General features: G+C 43.7%; 1 protein-coding gene across 6 annotated transcripts in view; it reads left to right on the plus strand.

The window, feature by feature from the left end:
- LOC149341796 (unconventional myosin-IXb-like) overlaps positions 1-17116 on the plus strand; it is a 73874-nt gene that overhangs the window by 1995 nt on the left and 54763 nt on the right. For all 6 annotated transcript variants that reach the window (XM_089543988.1, XM_089543991.1, XM_089543992.1 and 3 more), the window contains exons 2-5: positions 12230-12474; positions 13459-13818; positions 15332-15580; positions 16495-16589. In XM_089543988.1, the coding sequence (XP_089400114.1) occupies positions 12286-12474; positions 13459-13818; positions 15332-15580; positions 16495-16589 (893 nt within the window). In that variant the 5' untranslated portion in view covers positions 12230-12285. The remainder of the gene's footprint in view (positions 1-12229; positions 12475-13458; positions 13819-15331; positions 15581-16494; positions 16590-17116) is intronic.

Below are 17116 nucleotides of genomic sequence, written 5' to 3' on the forward strand. Positions count from 1 at the left end.
CGGGAAGTGGCGAGGAGGAGGATTTGGTCAGCGCGGAGCTCGCTTTTGGCACTCGTCCAAGGGCGTCTGAAAGTGCCCCTCCTGTGTGCGGTAGTGTGATGTCGGCCCGAGGAATGTAGCCAGATAACTTGGCGCGCTCACACGCACTCGCACGCGGGATTAATTAGCCGTAAGAGCGCGTCACGCTTTCTTCGAAGCTCACTCGGAGATGACAGCCTCTGATTCATCGGTATTTAACCACGGTACTCCTTTGTTTTGGACGGCGCCTGTCAAGAAACCACTGAAAAGTGAAGAGGCGTGGTTGGCACTTAGCGCGAGGCTACTGAAGCAGGGTAATAAACCGTATTACACGTTCCCACATTCGATTCGGGAGTAAAACAGTCGTCATTGTTGTTAGCCTTTTGATCGTCTGATGATAGATAGATAAAGGGACAATGGTCTAAATAAAATCTTAACAAAATGAGTAACTTGCAAACATATTGCAAGCATTGTATAATGTGGACAACATGTATTACACTATTCGTCGCTTGAATTTCTCATGGCATGGAACAAGCTTTGTCCCTGCTAACTTGAGAGTTTTCCCCTGCTTATGACACTTCCACGTTCTCCTGATAATTCTGGACTAAAAACCTCATTTCTGATCGTAAAGTAATGCTAGCCATTTGCTACCTACTTTGAAGAAGTGACAAGAATATGCAAGTGGAGAGGCTGCAGAACATCTTTAATGAACCAAATTGGATGAGTTGGTTATCGCTTCTTAAACGCATTTTTTCTTGCGAACTTACAGATGCAGAAACTACACAGAACAAGACTAGCAGGTGTCCTGTCAGTGCAGGGTAGGACACCTGCTAGTCTTGTTCTGTGCAGTGTTTGTGTCTGCAAGTTCCGCAGTGCATGCTTGCTTCATAGGGTCGAGCACTGTGCTTTGGTAAATAGAAACTGCTGGTGTGGTGTCTATTTGAACCCTGGTTATTTGAATTCTGCTAATTTCTGGTTCCTCTTTCCTTGTTTACCCACCACTGCAGTTTTCAAAGTTGAAGCAAAGCTGGAAATAGTTTTTTTTACATATTCTTGAACAGATGCATAATATTGAGAATCTTCGTAGTTGTCGCTGCACCTTTTTGCCAGGATGCCATGTAATGGGAACTTTTGAAAAGTTTTCATAAATATGCATATTTATTAGCAAATTGGTAACATTTCTGCAGCTTTTAAGTGGCTGTTCTTTCACCTGCTTTAAAGGAGCGCTGAAGGCAAATTGAGGTTGGCCTGTATGGATAAGGTACCGAATTCTAATAAAAAGACTACCCTCACTGGAAACGGAGAAAAGACCAAAAAAAAAGTACAGGTGCCGCCATTACCCGCCGATTACGCAAGCAAACAAGAAAATTTTTAAATTCAATTTTCTCAACTATAAATGTGTCTTGTGGTGCCGAGCAAACATCAGCATACCCAGAGAGAGCCAACTAATTTTGACTGGTCACTGTTCCTTTAACATAAATACATATGAAAATTGTTTGAATAAGCTGGAGCAACTAAACTCAGAGAGCTAGTTTTCATAAATTGAATTCTGCGTATTTGATATTGATGCCCTAATGTACATGCACATATTAAATTTGCTGCTTATTTAGCAGGCTGTCATTTTTTGCTCAGCTACAGAAATAGCATAGGCTTCCCTCCATCTTGAAACTTGAGCCTCGCGCCATGGCTGAAAGACTATTGAAAGGTGGTGCGTGCTTAACGTTTTTGTCCTTGAAATCATGCCATTTTTTTTTTTGTGGGAGCACTGAGAAGTGACATCCTGATTTGCATGCTCTTCTGTTAAAAGAGTCTTATTTTGCCATTGCAAGCTTGCGTTGCAATGTGCCCATCAATATCCAGCACTCCCAGGCATTTTATTGGCTCTGACATTTGAAGGGACATCCACAGGTGCAGTTGTGGTGTTATGAATATTGTCACTTGTTTTTTTTTTCTCTGTCATCCGATTGACAACTCTGTGAAAGGGACTGTGTGCTGCAGTGTAAAGGGTATGTTATGGTAGGTGGTCACAACCGGAATTCAGGCTACGTTTTCATTTCTTTGATGCTATATAGGTTGCACATACTAGCCTTAGCTGGTGTAGATGGCCATGAGTGTTGTCAAATCGACCCACTTTTGGCATAAATGTGATTTAAGCACGAGACAAATGATGGTGGTGCAGTGTGCACTGTTAGAATACTGTTTCACTCGAGAAGGGGGAGGAGCAGCAGGTGGTCGTTTTTGTTCGAAATGCCATAGCTGCTGTAATCGTTCATTTCAGTTTTGTGAAATATAAGGATAGAGGTTTGGGCAAATTGGTTGTTCATGTTAAGGTTGGTGGTCACAGCGTGAAAAGGACAGCACGAACACGATATCTGGACACACACAATGCTGGAATATGCAGGGGGGCTAATTGCTGTTCGTCATCTTGATGAACTGCTATCGGTTAAGTCATAATGGTGCCCATGGCTCATTGCAAATAGCTATAGCAATTTCACCTGATTAGGTTTGGTTTATTATATATGTGCTGAAGCACATTTCAGAAGTCATTAAAAATTAATTGATTTTTAGTGAGAGCGCTTAATTAAGTAAAATGTTTCTGCTAAGCATCTTCACTTAGCATATGTGCAAAATAGAGTAGTGTGAAATGTCAGTGCGTTATTCATGAGAGGCCTTCGGTACAGCCTCTCTGCACTTCGAAACATTAGAAAAACAAACTTACGAAGTTTGCAAACTGTTCAAGCTGAAGCTCTCTAGACCTGCCTAGGATTATCCAAATGTTGGTCAAACGTTAAGCGGAGTCCCCCGAGGTGGAGCAGATTTGTAACAAGGGAGTAATTACTCATTGTATCCACCCAAGCGCAGAAATATTGCGACAGAGGAAAGCTATACAGCCTTCACAGAAACTTCGTAGTTAAAAATAAATTGTCCTGGTCTGGGATTCGAACCCAGGACCACCGATTCACTGGCGCAGGCACTCTACTAACTGAGCTAACTGGAATGGCTAGCATATGGTAGGGCAAGAGAAAATTGATCAGTAACTCAAAGTGGCAACAGTGTTGGTCAAATGTGCCTCCGCGGCTGTAACCATACTAATTGTCGAGGACAATCCAGTCACTACCTACCTAACCGTTGATGCCTAACCGTTGATGTCAAATATCACCGTAGAGGTGTCTCTTGGGTTACCTCTCACCATCTTGCCAGCCTTCTTATTACTAGGCTGTGCACTTTGTGCTGTTCTGCCGTCCCAGTCTTCACCCATCTCTAGACCGTCCTCTCCACTGTGGAGCCTGCACCAACCTCATGCGCTTCTTTTCATACCCAGCATCCGGAAGAAGGTTCATATATCGCTGACAGAATTAAAACAAGTCACACTTGAATATTTGCAAGAATACCACAGAAACCAGCTGCACATCTACACAGACAGCTCAGTGTACCCTATCAGTTCTTCGGGCTCCGTGGTCATCCCCAGAAGGACTACAGTAATCAGAGTTAAGACATCTCACCAGACTTTTTAGTTTTTTTTTAGCAGCATTAACTGCTCTTTGTGTTGCCGTTTATCATATCAGTCAGAAAATCCCCCAGCAGTGGTCAGTTTTCACTGATTCCAAAGCAGCCCTCCAAGGCTTACAAGCTGCTCCTTGCCGTGGATCCCACGAGCAACTGGTAATGCAAATCTGGGAGCTAAATCACTCTGCCATCAATAAAGCACACAATATTATCTACCAATGGCTACCAGGACATAGCAGCATGTACACGATCACTGCGCGAACCGCCTACCATGACAGTGATTGTGTGTCAGTACCCATTATGAGAGCAGACACAGAGGGCAGGCTTCGCACACTTTCCTAGGAGATATCGCTTGCTTTGTGGAATTCCGGCTAGTTTTCGAACTCAGGTCTCAGTCCCTGTTCCCTGACTCGGCCTACTGCGTTGGGAAGCAACTTTGCAGTGTCGCCTGTTCCTTGGTCCAGCTTTCAGGAATCATTACTCTTTTGTTATCAGTATGGCTAATAACCCAGCATGTGCCATCTGCGGATGCAACAGAACTGTAGCCCACATTCGTTGTGGGCGCCCTGCATTAAGTGCCGAAAGGCACTCTCTCTGCCGTGCACTGGAGCGTGTGGATCCACGCCCGCTGAAGATTCCTGGACACTGGCGGTGGCAATCAGTGATGTTGAAAGCCTCCCATGCACTGCTCCGCTTCTTGAGAGCGTCGGGCCTGCTGGATAGGCTGACTTTATTACACACTTATTAACCACATATTGACTATATTTTCCTGTTCCTCCCTTTTCTCCTTCATCTTTATATCCCCCCCCCCCCCCCCCCCCTGGTCAAGGTAGCGAACTGGTTCCTTCTTTTGGTTAACCTCCTTGCCTTTCCTTCTCTTCTTCCTCCTTTTCCTAGACTCTATATTTTCTAAGTTAAGCAGATTTCCTTTAAAGGTGCACTAAAGAGGAATCTGAACTCGTCTTTTTACCGCGGGAACTCGATCTGTACGTTCCGAGCCTTCTTAGGAACTTCGAATTATTGTCCTGTGCGGCCGATTTCCCTAATTTAAATTGGATTAAACGTCCCGGCTCCCGCCTTTTTTTGAACTCACTGCAGGCGGTAAGATGAGTCAATGCGTGGAGTGCCTTTCAGGCAGTCGCGTGGCGGCTTCGCTTTTTTTTTTTTTTTTTAGGTTTCCGTAAATAAATAGATCCAGTCAGATACAACATAGTTGCAAACTAGGCCCACGGAAATGAAAATACGCGTAGACTTTGCTTTCGCCGATCGCTACGTATCACTCCACCGATGGCAGAGCGGCAAGCCGACACGGGACTGGCTGAAAGATTGGTTGACTCCTCCTACCATCTGTGGTGAGTTCAAAAAGTGGCGGGAGCCGGGACGTTTAATCCAATTTAAATTAGGGAAATTTACCGCACAGGACAATAATCGAAGTTTCTAAGAATGCTCAGAACATGTAGATCGAGTTCTCATGATAAAAAGACAAATTCAGATTCCTGTTTAGTGCACCTTTAAACTGTAAATTTTTTAGCATTTCAGCTGAAGCATTCTGCAAAAAAGATATGCCTGTTTGCATGAGAGTCAGCGGTGGGTCCACTTTGGCATAGAAATGATTTGAAATGCAATAATGTACCAGTGCAACATTTGAAGTATGTATGGTATGTGCCATATAGGTCTAGAAAATGGCTTTTGTTTAACTGTCATGTTTACAGCGGTGCATCAGTATTGCTTTTTTTTCTTTGGGTCGAGTGAAGAGTGATGACTTTAGAGGTTGGTTCACTCTTGGCAGCTTGCCTTGCATGTCAGCAGTGAGCTGTTTTCAGCACCTACATGCTTATGCTTGCCTGGGTTGTCTGGTTATGTGACGGTATGCTTGGTGCTCTTCATGTTTGAAAGTGGCACTGGTCGCAATTAAATAACGACATGAGTATGCTGTATGAAATAAAGGCCCGCTTGCGTGAAGCAATAAAGCAGAATGCCAATCTTGCCTTACTTGCAGTCTAGACCCTCCGCTGGATTTCAGGAAAGGAAAGACACATAACCGGTTCACTTTGTTAGTGTACACCTCACCCATGCTTCGATAAAAGACTAAAAGCTTCACTTGTCAAGTAGTGTTTGTGTTTCTTGCTGTGCGGTTCAGGTGTCCCCCAACAAAGTGAGCCAGCTATGCGCCTTTTATTTCATCAAATTGAGCGGAGGGTCCAGACTGTGAATAAGGCTAGACTGGGAACTCGACTATCTTATCTTCATCGTGCAAGTCGTCAAGTAGACGAATTTCTACTTTTTTGAGCCCCGTCCTCCTCCACGCAAATAAACTCTTTTTCTATTCTTTTCTATGATTTATATGACCCGTATAATGTGAAGAAAGCTGACATGTGTCTTGTATGCTGGCAATAATGTGGAACAGGAGGTTTTGAGGCCGCATGGTTGTCAGGTGTGGGGTGCTTGTATGATATCTTCACTACCAACTAATCATCACTGATTTTATCGTTAATGGTGCCATCTGGTTCATTACATTTTGGGACATTGCTTTGCGAAAGACAGGACATTTCATCAGTAAATGAAATCAGCTAAGAAATGTTTACTTTATTGACTGATTTGAATAACAATTAAGATAGAGATAGGAAATTGTCTGAAAAATTGAAAAAGGTATGCATAAAGAAATTAAACTATGGAATCTGATAAGAGGAATGTGTAAAAAATAGAAAAAACAAACACAAAATGACTAACAGCTACAGGTAGTAATCAAATTTTGGTTTTTGGAATTCCATGAATGTACCTCATTATTCCCGACGGTGACTGGCTCTGGTATTTTAGTCCTTCATGGGGAGGAGAAAGTGAGAAACAAAAGGGCAGTAGATATACCATACCTTGGCAATCAGTGTAGCTGCTACTGTGAGGTCTGCTTTCAAATGGCAGTGGAAGTTCCAATTGCCTGCGTGTTGTGCTAGGATCGCATGGTATCGGGCTTATCACAGCATGTGGAAATGGGGCTGATGTCAGCTCTGGGTTGCAGCGCTAGACGGTCTTGCCTGATAAATGTCAAATTGCATAGAATGTGGCTTCCCGTTAACTTTCTCTCTTTTTTTTTTATCTAGTGATGTCATCACAACATTGCTTATCGTTGGACCTGTGGTGTGCCTTTTGTGCTAGTTGTGTGCAGCACTTAGTATGTGAAGCGCTCTTGGTAGGTCTCAAAAGCACTTCAGCTTATAGCATGAGGTTATCGCTTCGTTAGAATAGCTGCTTTTTTTCATTCCTGGTAGTAGATCTTACTCACATAGTAAACGTGTTGTTGTCAAGAGATGTGCAACATGCATGGCTCTTTGTTTTCTTGCAAAACCTAATTTTCACACTATTAGCAATTTGTTATTAATTGACAGACTTTGCCAATGTGAACAGCCGGGGTGCTTAGTAGACTTAGAAATATTTCGGAAAGTCCTTCTAAAGAATGGTGTTTGATTAATTGTTTGAGTCTGTTTAAAGCCTTTGTTGCTGCAGATGTGTCTTCATACTTGTTCAATATAAGCCGCAGAACAAACTTTATTTATCATCGATCGTCATCATCAGCCAGACTACGCCCACTGTAGGACTAACGTCTGTCTTATATCGCAATTAATTATAGAGGGGTAAAATCTTGTGAAGTGCTTATTCTGTATCTGCTTATGATATTCTGAAGCTGTAGTGTTCTGCTTTTGTGAGCTCCATTGTTGAAGAATGCTTTCTTTCTTTATGAATATGATGTGTGATGAAGTGTGAAGGTGAGGAGGGTTAAGTGCAGATAGTAAGAAAGGAAAAAGGCAGGAATGCAGAATTGATCTATGTGCCTTGGCAAATGTTTCCTTAGTGCTACCCACATGTTTATGGAAGTGAGGTATATTACCTGATGCCAGAGATAGCACTTTTTGTTGTTGAATTCGTTCATGAGCAAGATATGACCAGAGAAAACCTGGATTCTAGAACAACTTTTAATGCATGACAACTCTCTTGAAATGTCAGTTTTCTTCAAAAATGACGTTTTTAATTTTTATTTCTTTTCATAACCACAAACATTCTTCTACCAATCATGATTCTAGATAGTGGCGTTCAGAAGTTACAGGCAAAATTGTTACTGTCTCGCGCTAATGAAAATGAAGAAAAACAAAGAAAAAAAGGCGAGCTGCTACATGTGCAAAACAAAAAAACGGAAGAAACTCTCAAGGAGAACGTTCCTATAGGCTTGGAGCATTTTAGCACTCTACGACTTTGCTTTCTTGTGTATGTAGAAACTTGTGTGTATAGAACTTTTAACTGTCATTATTATATTTCTCAAAATGCAATTTTGTTCTTTCTGTGTTACGCCAACATGGGCAACGTTACATTTGGGGCAATTTTCTCTTGAAACTTGGCACGCTCATTTATTAAATACCAAGGCATGCAGTGAACTAGGATTATTGAGATCCTGTGGCCCGTTACCTGAATATCCGTGCTTTTGGAAAGCCAATTTTAGTGTATATTTTCAGTTTTTTTTGTGATAAGTGCCGGTGAACTCATCACAGACTCTTTATTCTTGTTCATTGCAGAGATAATAGGTAGACCTGCATAATTCCATGGTGTGCATTATATTCTTTGCGAACTATCACTGTTTGCGTGATCGGCAAATTTAGCACTTTTCAACGGAAGATGTTATGTTTAAAAAATACAAATTATTTTTCCACCCCGCCGTGGTGGCTCAGTGGTTACAGCGCTTGGCTGCTGACCCGAAAGGTGTGGGTTCGATCCCGGCTGCGGCGGCCGAATTTCACTGAAGGCGAAATTGTAGAGGCCCGTGTGCTGTGCGATGTCAGTGCACATTAAAGAACCCCAGGTGGTCGAAATTTCTGCAGCCCTTCACTACGGCGTCCCTCATAGCCCGAGTTGCTTTGGGACATTAAACCCCAATAAAAAAAAAAAATTCCGAAGCTTTACACCCACTGATGATTTAACATGGTATGCCTAACAATCTAAAACAGTGAAAGAAATTTTATTCAATCAAATCGACATTTTTCCTTTAGGAGTGGTGTCATACCTTAAAAAGCTAGTTCCTCCCCTCCCCCAATTTTCAACTATGTAAAACCTTAAAACAAAGGGTTTGAAATGTGCAGTAAGTTTGCTTGGTAGTGTGCACCGAAGCAACTAGCTGGGGAGGTGAATAATGCCCAGTTGTTGACGTTGGCGTGCCCACATTGATCAAACACTTATCCTTTGCTCGCTCCTTTTGCTCACTTGTATAAAGGCCATGGACTGTCCAGTGTTTATTTCTGACAGGAATCGGCGGATATTTTTCGGCGTTTACTGCATTTTGTAAAAACAGTGTTTTTTGGCTAGTTGTATGTTGCAGCTGCTAAAAGCAGTGGTTGTCACTGAAAATAATTATCTAAGGTTACATACGGGGTGATAGAAGCCAAGAGCTCTGATTTTTTTACCTCACTGTTACAGTTGTGTGTAGTAGTAGGCTTGTTGACCCTGACGACAAATGCAGTACTCAGAACACAAGGGCAGGAAGAAAAGGACCCCACAAGCATTCGGTCCTTGTGTTATGAACGCTGCATTTGTTGTCATGAGTAACAGCTCGCCCAAACAGCTGCCTTGTCGGCCTGGTTTATTTAAATGTTTTAGCATGCTTTTGTTGACAGCATCCAACTTTGAAAATGCGCGTTGACATTAGCACTCAAGGTTTTAAAAAATGCTCGGGACAGTACTGGCTTGCTGCATGAATGTAGTTACCAGAACAACCGTGCGATGACGCTGGCGCTGACCCTATATGGTGGAAGCTTGGGGCTCCAGCTGAAGCTTCTACAGTCCGTATTTATTTTGCACTATGAGCATGTAGGGCTGTGTGTAGTGTGTGAAATGCATGTGGCTACTCCATTTTCACAGGGGTCCACAATTTGGATGTTGATCTTAAGAGCAGCTGTCAACTGCAAGTCATTGAGGCTATTCAGATTGATGTTCTGAAGCAACTTCCCTCAGCACCTCGTTGAATGCTGTAAAAGTACTGCTAGCTAGATTCTTAGGTCCTCGTCTATAGTGTTCATTAGGCTGTCTGCGTTTCATGGGCCTTCTGCTGGCCCCTGATTCTACTTAATGAAGTGGAATCAGAAGGGGAACAAGTTTCACACCAAGCAGTGCACACATCTCATATACAGTGTTCTTCTCCAACTTAAGACTCTTTATAACCTTAAGACTCTTTATAACGAGGCAGTGTCTTATATGGACGGGCCGTTCCCACAAGTTTTTTGTGGATATTCTGAAGCTTAGACCTGTGCTTTGAATTTTCAGCACCTTTCTGATGAAAACCAAGATGGGAGGCTTACTGTAGAGGGGCTGTTTCGTTCAAGGCCTAATAAATGATATAGAACATTGAACTCCTGGATGCAGTTACTGGCAACTCTTACCGATAAGTGGGGTCAAGTACCCACCTCTGGTACAGCAAGTCCTTTTTCCCATATGCTTTGCCGAATCTGAACTTTCTTCACCATTGAAAACAAATGTTTTGTGTATCTATTAGTTATACTAATGACAAAAATTTCCTACAATCGAGTCGGCTGCATGCTTTGGTGCTCGGAAACAGTCAACAGTGGCGATATTCTCTTTGACGTGAGTTTAAAATATTAGTGGTTCTGTTTGAGTTCCTACTGAGCATTTACCGGGTGTTTCAGTAAACACTTTCAAAAATTAAAAAAAAATAGGCTTTTTGGGGTAAAAATATGGCTTTTGCGGCATAGTATTACCCGTGTTGGCGTACACCAGAAAACCAGTGAATCGTCTTAAGTAGTGGGCTGGCTAACTAATTTTTAATAATTAACTTTTTAACTAGTAGAGTTAGGCACCTAGTTTCAGTTAGAGATTTGTAGCCGGGAGTTAGTGATAGCCATATCAGCTTTTAAAATTTCGAAAACGTGATTACCCTTCTTGGTGTAGCTCGACAAAATTTGGCTGCATCATGCGAGAATGCATGCACTTTTGAAAGTATGCAGGCAAAGCAACCCCTCCAGTGCACATAACTAGTTAAAAAAGACAAATTTTGTCGAGCCACAGCACCAAGGGTAATCACGTAAGTGTGTACCACGTATGCTTATGCACAGCCGCTTACTCATTCTTGTAAATCGTCTGGCATGACAAGTGGAGGAACAGGGAGTAGGGCACTGGAGTAGCTGGGTCCACTAGGCATTCATGGGGTGTACGGTTGTGGCATGCATACACAGCGATGTGTTCTTGCACCATGATGCCGCTGCTGCTGTTGCTAGAAAAGATGAAAGAGAGTCTATGAGCATTTGTGGCAGGACATTGTAGAAATTTTTGCACCACTAAAATTATCATCGTCCTTGGTGGCCTGTATCCAGCACTTCTGAAAGCTGTTTTTGTGCCTCGCATTGCTGCTGTGCTTCACATGTAAGGTAGTGTCTTTGCCTGACGAACAGTGACTGAAGAGCCCATTCGAACATTATGCTGTCAGTGTTCAGAAGGTGCCTGTGCTAAAAGGGGTTGAAGTGACTCCAAAAACACAATTTAAAGTACACAGTTGTAATCCGGCGCGTGTGAAGTGTAATTGCCATGTTTGGGATCTTTCAGTGCTGGAAATTAAAACACTTCTTAGCAGGGCAAGGTTTTTAATGCGCTAAGCATTCTTGTGCACTTCACATACACTTCGTGAATATAGGCTCAGCTGGTGTCGTGAGGGAAAATGCTTGGCTGGGGTCGCCAGTCATATGAGCGTGAATGTGTACGAAATGCTTTCTTGGTCCAGTGTTGCTCACAAAGTAGTGTGAACAGCATTACTCGCACTGCCAGTGTGGCTGCAGCCTGGCACACTTTTTCTGCCTGGCTCATGTGATCTGGTTTCGGTGCTCTTTAAGCGATGTACCCAGAAAGACAGCTGGTTAAGCCATTTTCTAATGCGAGTTTTTCAACTGCCCTTGGTCAGGGGTTCTAAAGCCCCATTTCTCGTAGTGTGTGATTCTGGATTGTGCAAGCGCCAAATGAGTACATGCGTCTGCTGCTTCACCCATCCTCCCCCTGCCACTGAGTTGCAAGTTGACTCACTGCTCAAAGGAAGGGGGCACATTCTCCGTGTATGTGCTGTTATTAATTTTTAAACCCTTCGTAATTTTTTGATGATTGATGATTGAATAAGGGACTTGTTAGTTTTTTTCTCGCATGCACATCTTGGGGCTCTGGAACTTGTGAAATGCTGTGGGCTACCCCCATCAAAAGAGTTTCAGAATAAGACACTAGCACACATTTACAAACTAATGACAGGATTTAACGAGTATACTGCCCTAGTGACCAATATAATGGCAGCAAAAACGAAAGTCGGGGCCTGTCTTTGCTTTGTAAAGGCTGAAGTCTTTTTTGGGTGACGGTGGTGTGCCCGCTGATTAAGACTTTATATTAAAAAATGCAGTCAGTGGCTATATTAAAAAATGCAGTCAGTGGCATACAGTTATGCTTAGGTTTACAGCAGGTTGATATTAAAATGTGAAGAATGTAGATTCCGGCCATTAAATGGAAGAAAAACAAAAAACAGATGTTTTGGGCTTCCGTACGGGAGCTTTGTTCACAATGAACCACAAGTTGGTGACTGTCATCCTGGCCTCTTTATGTTCCTGATGTACAGTATGAATTGATGAATTAGTAAGAGGTTTTATCATTCATGCCTTTATTTTTGTGTATGCTTTCGCAGTACCAGGTGGTGCGTGATGGCGAGCAGTGCCCTGTGACCTGGGGCCCTGAACAGCCATGTCTAAGAGCCGCTATGTGCTTCAAGTGCACGTGGGGGCATTCAGCAACCTGTATGAAGCGCTTTCGATTGAGGCCAGCAAGCAGACGACAGCTGCTGACATTGTCGCCTGCATCGCTGAGAAGCTGGGCTTGTCGTTGCCACGGGACCTGGAGCTTGCTGAAGTGGTCCACAATGCGAACGGAGAGGTGAGGGAATGCTCCGTATGTGGAGTGCTGCTATAAATGAGAGATGAGCGTTTATAGAAGGTCCGAGCACCTATTTTTCACGTTCAGAATTCTCCTGTAACTTTGGTGTTTCTTTACATGTTGCAAATGGTCCTCGTTTTCTTTAGTTGAGCATTGTTGGCGCACGACACTATGTGCCAAAGTTGTGTTGCTAAAGGACCACAAAGAGAAATATCAGCGGACACAAGAGGTTATGGTGAACTGGTAGGTCATCCATTAGGAGCATTGCCAGAGTTTTTTTTCTGTGTGAAAAGTTGGCGGCGCTGCTGAGGTAACTGCTAATGAAGGCACCAATTTCCTCCTCACTTTACACCACCACACAACGCGATGGTGTTATGCCATTTTTATGACATATTCTGAGCTCTCATTGAATCGGAGAAAATGAACAAGACAGAAGAAACCACTTGACTCGTTAATCAGATAGACATTTCATTGCAGTATTTATCTACAGATGGCACTACCATACTGCTGACCACCAATTCTCACTTTATTCTCTTGAGACAGGGTGGTCTGACCATTCACAAAAAAAAAAGGTGCGAATGAACCTGTGCTTGGCTTGTGCTTTTGATGTTGCTGCGCACGACAGCTTCATGCAGGCCGACTGTGTGGTGTGGAAGCGTGCGACGCTTTGCATTCTTATAACCCGGCAGTTACCAGAGTCCACGAGCAACATTGTACATAACTTTTGACTTTAGGTAGTTTTCTGGGTTATCCAAGTGCTGGTGTTGGAAAAAATGATGTAGTTGCAATCTCAGGGCACCAACCTCTCATTCAGATAGACTTAGTGTTCTTTTCTACATCTACATTTTGCGGGTAACATTGTTGCAAGGAACCATTTATTGCTGGAGCCACGGAGGTAGAAAGTTGAGCCCCTGGTTCTTGGGTTGTTCGCTAACATCTGCACTCCCATACTGTGGTGATCTGAGCCAGAAGTGCCCATTACAGGAATGCAAGGAGCGGCACCTGGGCCCAGACGAGTTCCCGGTGGCACTGCAGCTCCTGTGGCCTCAGCAGGACACCCACCGGTTCTGCCTGCGTGAGCGCCTCTCGTCGCAGACAGCACTGGCCCTACCTGGCAGCAATTCGGTTGACGCCCACCTGCTGCAGGACTACTTCCTGCGTTTCCTCTACCACCAGCCGCGGGACCGCGACTATTCCGACCTGTGCCAGCTGCCAGATCTGACTGAGCAGACCCTGCTGGAGAACCTCAAGGCACGCTTTGAGCGGGGTCACATCTACACATACGTTGGGTCCATCCTCATTGCTGTCAACCCGTTCAAGTTCTACCCCATCTACAACCCCAAAGTGAGTGTGGCTGCCGACATTTATTGGAAACTCAGCCAGCGCATGCCTGGAAGCACTGGCATTTGTTTGCTTTGCGTGAGAAAGTTACTTCAGTGAAAGGTTGTTAACTATCGCAAAAGGAAGGGCCTACAGTCAGCAGTCACGCAGTTAGAAGGAGAAGTGAGCTGTTGACTCACAGATGCACTTTTATTGAAATATTCAGATTTTGCAATTTATTAAAGGTTGCTACATGTGTGCTGAAGGAAAGTGTGGATCAAGTAAGCCTGCTCGTCTGTTAGGTAGTTATGGCTTGATTAGCTGGTGCTGTCCGTGTGATATGTGTTAGTAAATCTATTACAAATATTTCTTTGCGTACGTTACCAATCTCCTACAGACCGCACCTGTGTTTGTAGAAGGTTGGCCTTCTTTTGTATACCGCAAAAACATTCAGCATCACAGCAAGCATTTTATATGCACAAAGTCCTTTAATCGGGGTGTCATTAGTGTGGTTAGCGCTTAATACAGTGACTCTGATAACGTGTCTGGTTGGCAGCAGTGTTTTGCCCTCTAGCTCTTAAATAGCCCTTTTTGAACTTATCCTCAAATTAATCCTCCTCATGAAAGAAAGCATTAAAAGACTTTAAGATCTTCAGTTGATTGAACACACCTCTCTGGAATAAGCACTAGATGTCCAGAAATTTTTCTTGCAGTGTCTTCATTTTTGTGAACTTGAAAACCAACATCGTCTAGAGGGCTCATTTTCGGGGAGAAATCGGGTGTAACCAGATTTTGAGAAAATGTTCGGGGTGCAAGAATTTTGTAAAATTGGGTTTTACCCGAAAATGAAGGGCCCTATTTATAGCGCAGAGCAACTCTTGTGTTGTTGCCATTGCTGCTTATATGCATTGTGGGTTGCAGTATAGTTATTTGAAGAAGCGTAGCTTGTTGGGCCAGTTGGTGCATGGTAAGTAGAAAACCAGCAGAAAGGACGCATTCATAAGGAGGAGAAGTACACAGGACAACGCTGGAATAGTTATTTGCTGGCCGCCGCGGTGGCTCAGTGGGTATGGCGCTTGGCTGCTGACCCGAAAGACGCGGATTTGATCCTGGCTGCGGCAGTCGAATTTTGATGGAGGTGAAATTCTAGTGGCCCATGTACTGCGCGCTGTCAGTGCATGGTAAAGAACCCCAGGTGGTCAAAATTTCCGGAGCCCTTCACTACGACGTCCCTCAAAGCTTGAGTTGCTTTGGGAACTTTAACCCCCTTAAATCATGTAGTTATTCGCTGTATTTTAGTTACGATTGTATTCGTGGAGTGAAAACATGCATTCTTGGTTTGAGTTGACATGTAGAAACATCCAGAAAATTTGATAAAATGCCTTTGCGTGTTGCGAGTAGTAAAATGCATTACATGAGCCTTTGTACAATAACTGGTAGCTACTTTGGTCACCTTGTGGAGAAGCAAGGGGATATGTGAGACTGACTGGTTCTGAATTATTCGTGACTTATCAGATTTTTCTTTTTACCTGTGCAGTATGTTCGGCTGTACCAAAACAGGCGGCTTGGTGACCTGCCGCCCCACATATTTGCCGTGGCGGATGCAGCCTACCATGCCATGCTGCGCTCTCACTCCAGCCAGTGTGTGGTCATCTCGGGGGAGAGTGGCTCGGGCAAGACGGAGAGTGCCAACCTGCTGCTGCACCACTTGACAGCACTCAGCCAGAAGGGCTCCTATGGGCGGGGTGTCGAGCAGACCATACTCAGCGCTGGCCCTGTGCTGGAGGCAAGTGCTTTCCCTCTTACTGTCTTAAACAAAGAAAATTGCTAGGAAGTGCAGGCACAGTGTGCAGAAAAGAAAACAAATCATGGGTACCACTTCAACATCACAGATCACTCACTGCCTTACACAGTAAGCAGTTCCTTCTCAAAGTTTGCTTGCAGGGCTTGCCTTATGCACTTAGACCGTGGTCATTACTCCTTCCCATGGATACCTTATGGGTCTCTACTTGCTTGCTTCTCATGTGCTGATCAGCGGCCAGCTCCCGAAGAAATGCCTGAAAACATAAACATAAGCACAAACTTGAATAAGTGCAAGGTTAACGGTGTCAGTGTGCGTGAAAAAGTGACCAATGAATTGGTGCTGACGGCTGTGAGCAGCACAAAAACGTTGGCAGAATCAGTGAAAAAGAATTTTGAATAAAGCCCGGCAGTTGGCGATGATGTGTAATGACATGCCAGTGTGGTGCTGGAGCAGGCTTCTCTTCATATTTATGAGTGAGGATGTTCATAGTACATTTTCACGTGATTCCTGCACAGTAGTCGCTGTACCAGAGAACAGATCAGTGTCTTTGGTTGCCGTTTGTAGAGCTGTGGTGGCCATGCCATGGCTTGGTGGGTATTGGAAACACTGTGACAACAGTGCTGTCTTGTCTGGGCTGTTCACCCATGAGGAGAAGAAAAAAAAAGGCTACAATTCCCAAAGTTAATTAGTAGAAATAATTTGATAGAAATCCTGCATAAAAGAAACATGTAAAAATGCTCTTTGTCATGATGACATTGCTTGAGGAGTCTTATGGTGACACAGTGAAACTTTGGTAAGTGCCAGAGGAAGTGTTTGGGCTCTTGCATGTATTTTCACTTTGTCAGTGATTCTGCATTAATGTGGAAGTCACTGAATTAATATCATTTTCATTGCAGGCATTTGGGAATGCCAAGACAAAGCACAACAACAATTCAAGCCGCTTTGGAAAGTTTATTCAAGTTAACTACAGAGAAAATGGCATGGTTCATGGGTAAGATAGTTGACTGTAGCTTTTTAATTTTTTTAACATTCTCTGCACCGCTTGCTATGTGTAAATGATGTTATTTTTTGTGTGCATAGGTAAGGAGGGAATCAATATTTGGGGATTGCAAGAGCCTGCTTTTTGTGCTGGTGTTGTCAGTACAGGTTTGTCAGAAAAGGAAGCCACAGTTACCTGCTGAATAAAGTTTTAGCCGAGCTGTGGGTAGTGAGCGCCTTGTGACGGTGCTCATTCCCGGCCAGATGCATGGCTCTCCGTGTGTAAAAAAAAAAAAAAAAAATTGTTAGTTTGTGTACAGGTTGCTTCCGCTAAGAAAATTCGAATTGCATGCCTTTTACCTGGCTTGCTCAAGCTGGCAGTTGCTTTGCTTGATAAGAGGTAAACTGTTCGAGAGAAAACTTGTGGTAACCTCTGGAGCGTGCGTTACTTCTGAATCGGAAACTACAGGACCATTGCCAGTTCGGTTTGCTGCTAGTGAGACGAGCTGCATGCGAGTATGGAAGGCAGGGTGGAGCGCA

This window comes from Amblyomma mixtum, chromosome 5, assembly GCF_055824585.1.
Source record: "Amblyomma mixtum isolate Tamu chromosome 5, ASM5582458v1, whole genome shotgun sequence".
NCBI classification, from domain to species: Eukaryota; Metazoa; Arthropoda; class Arachnida; order Ixodida; family Ixodidae; genus Amblyomma; species Amblyomma mixtum.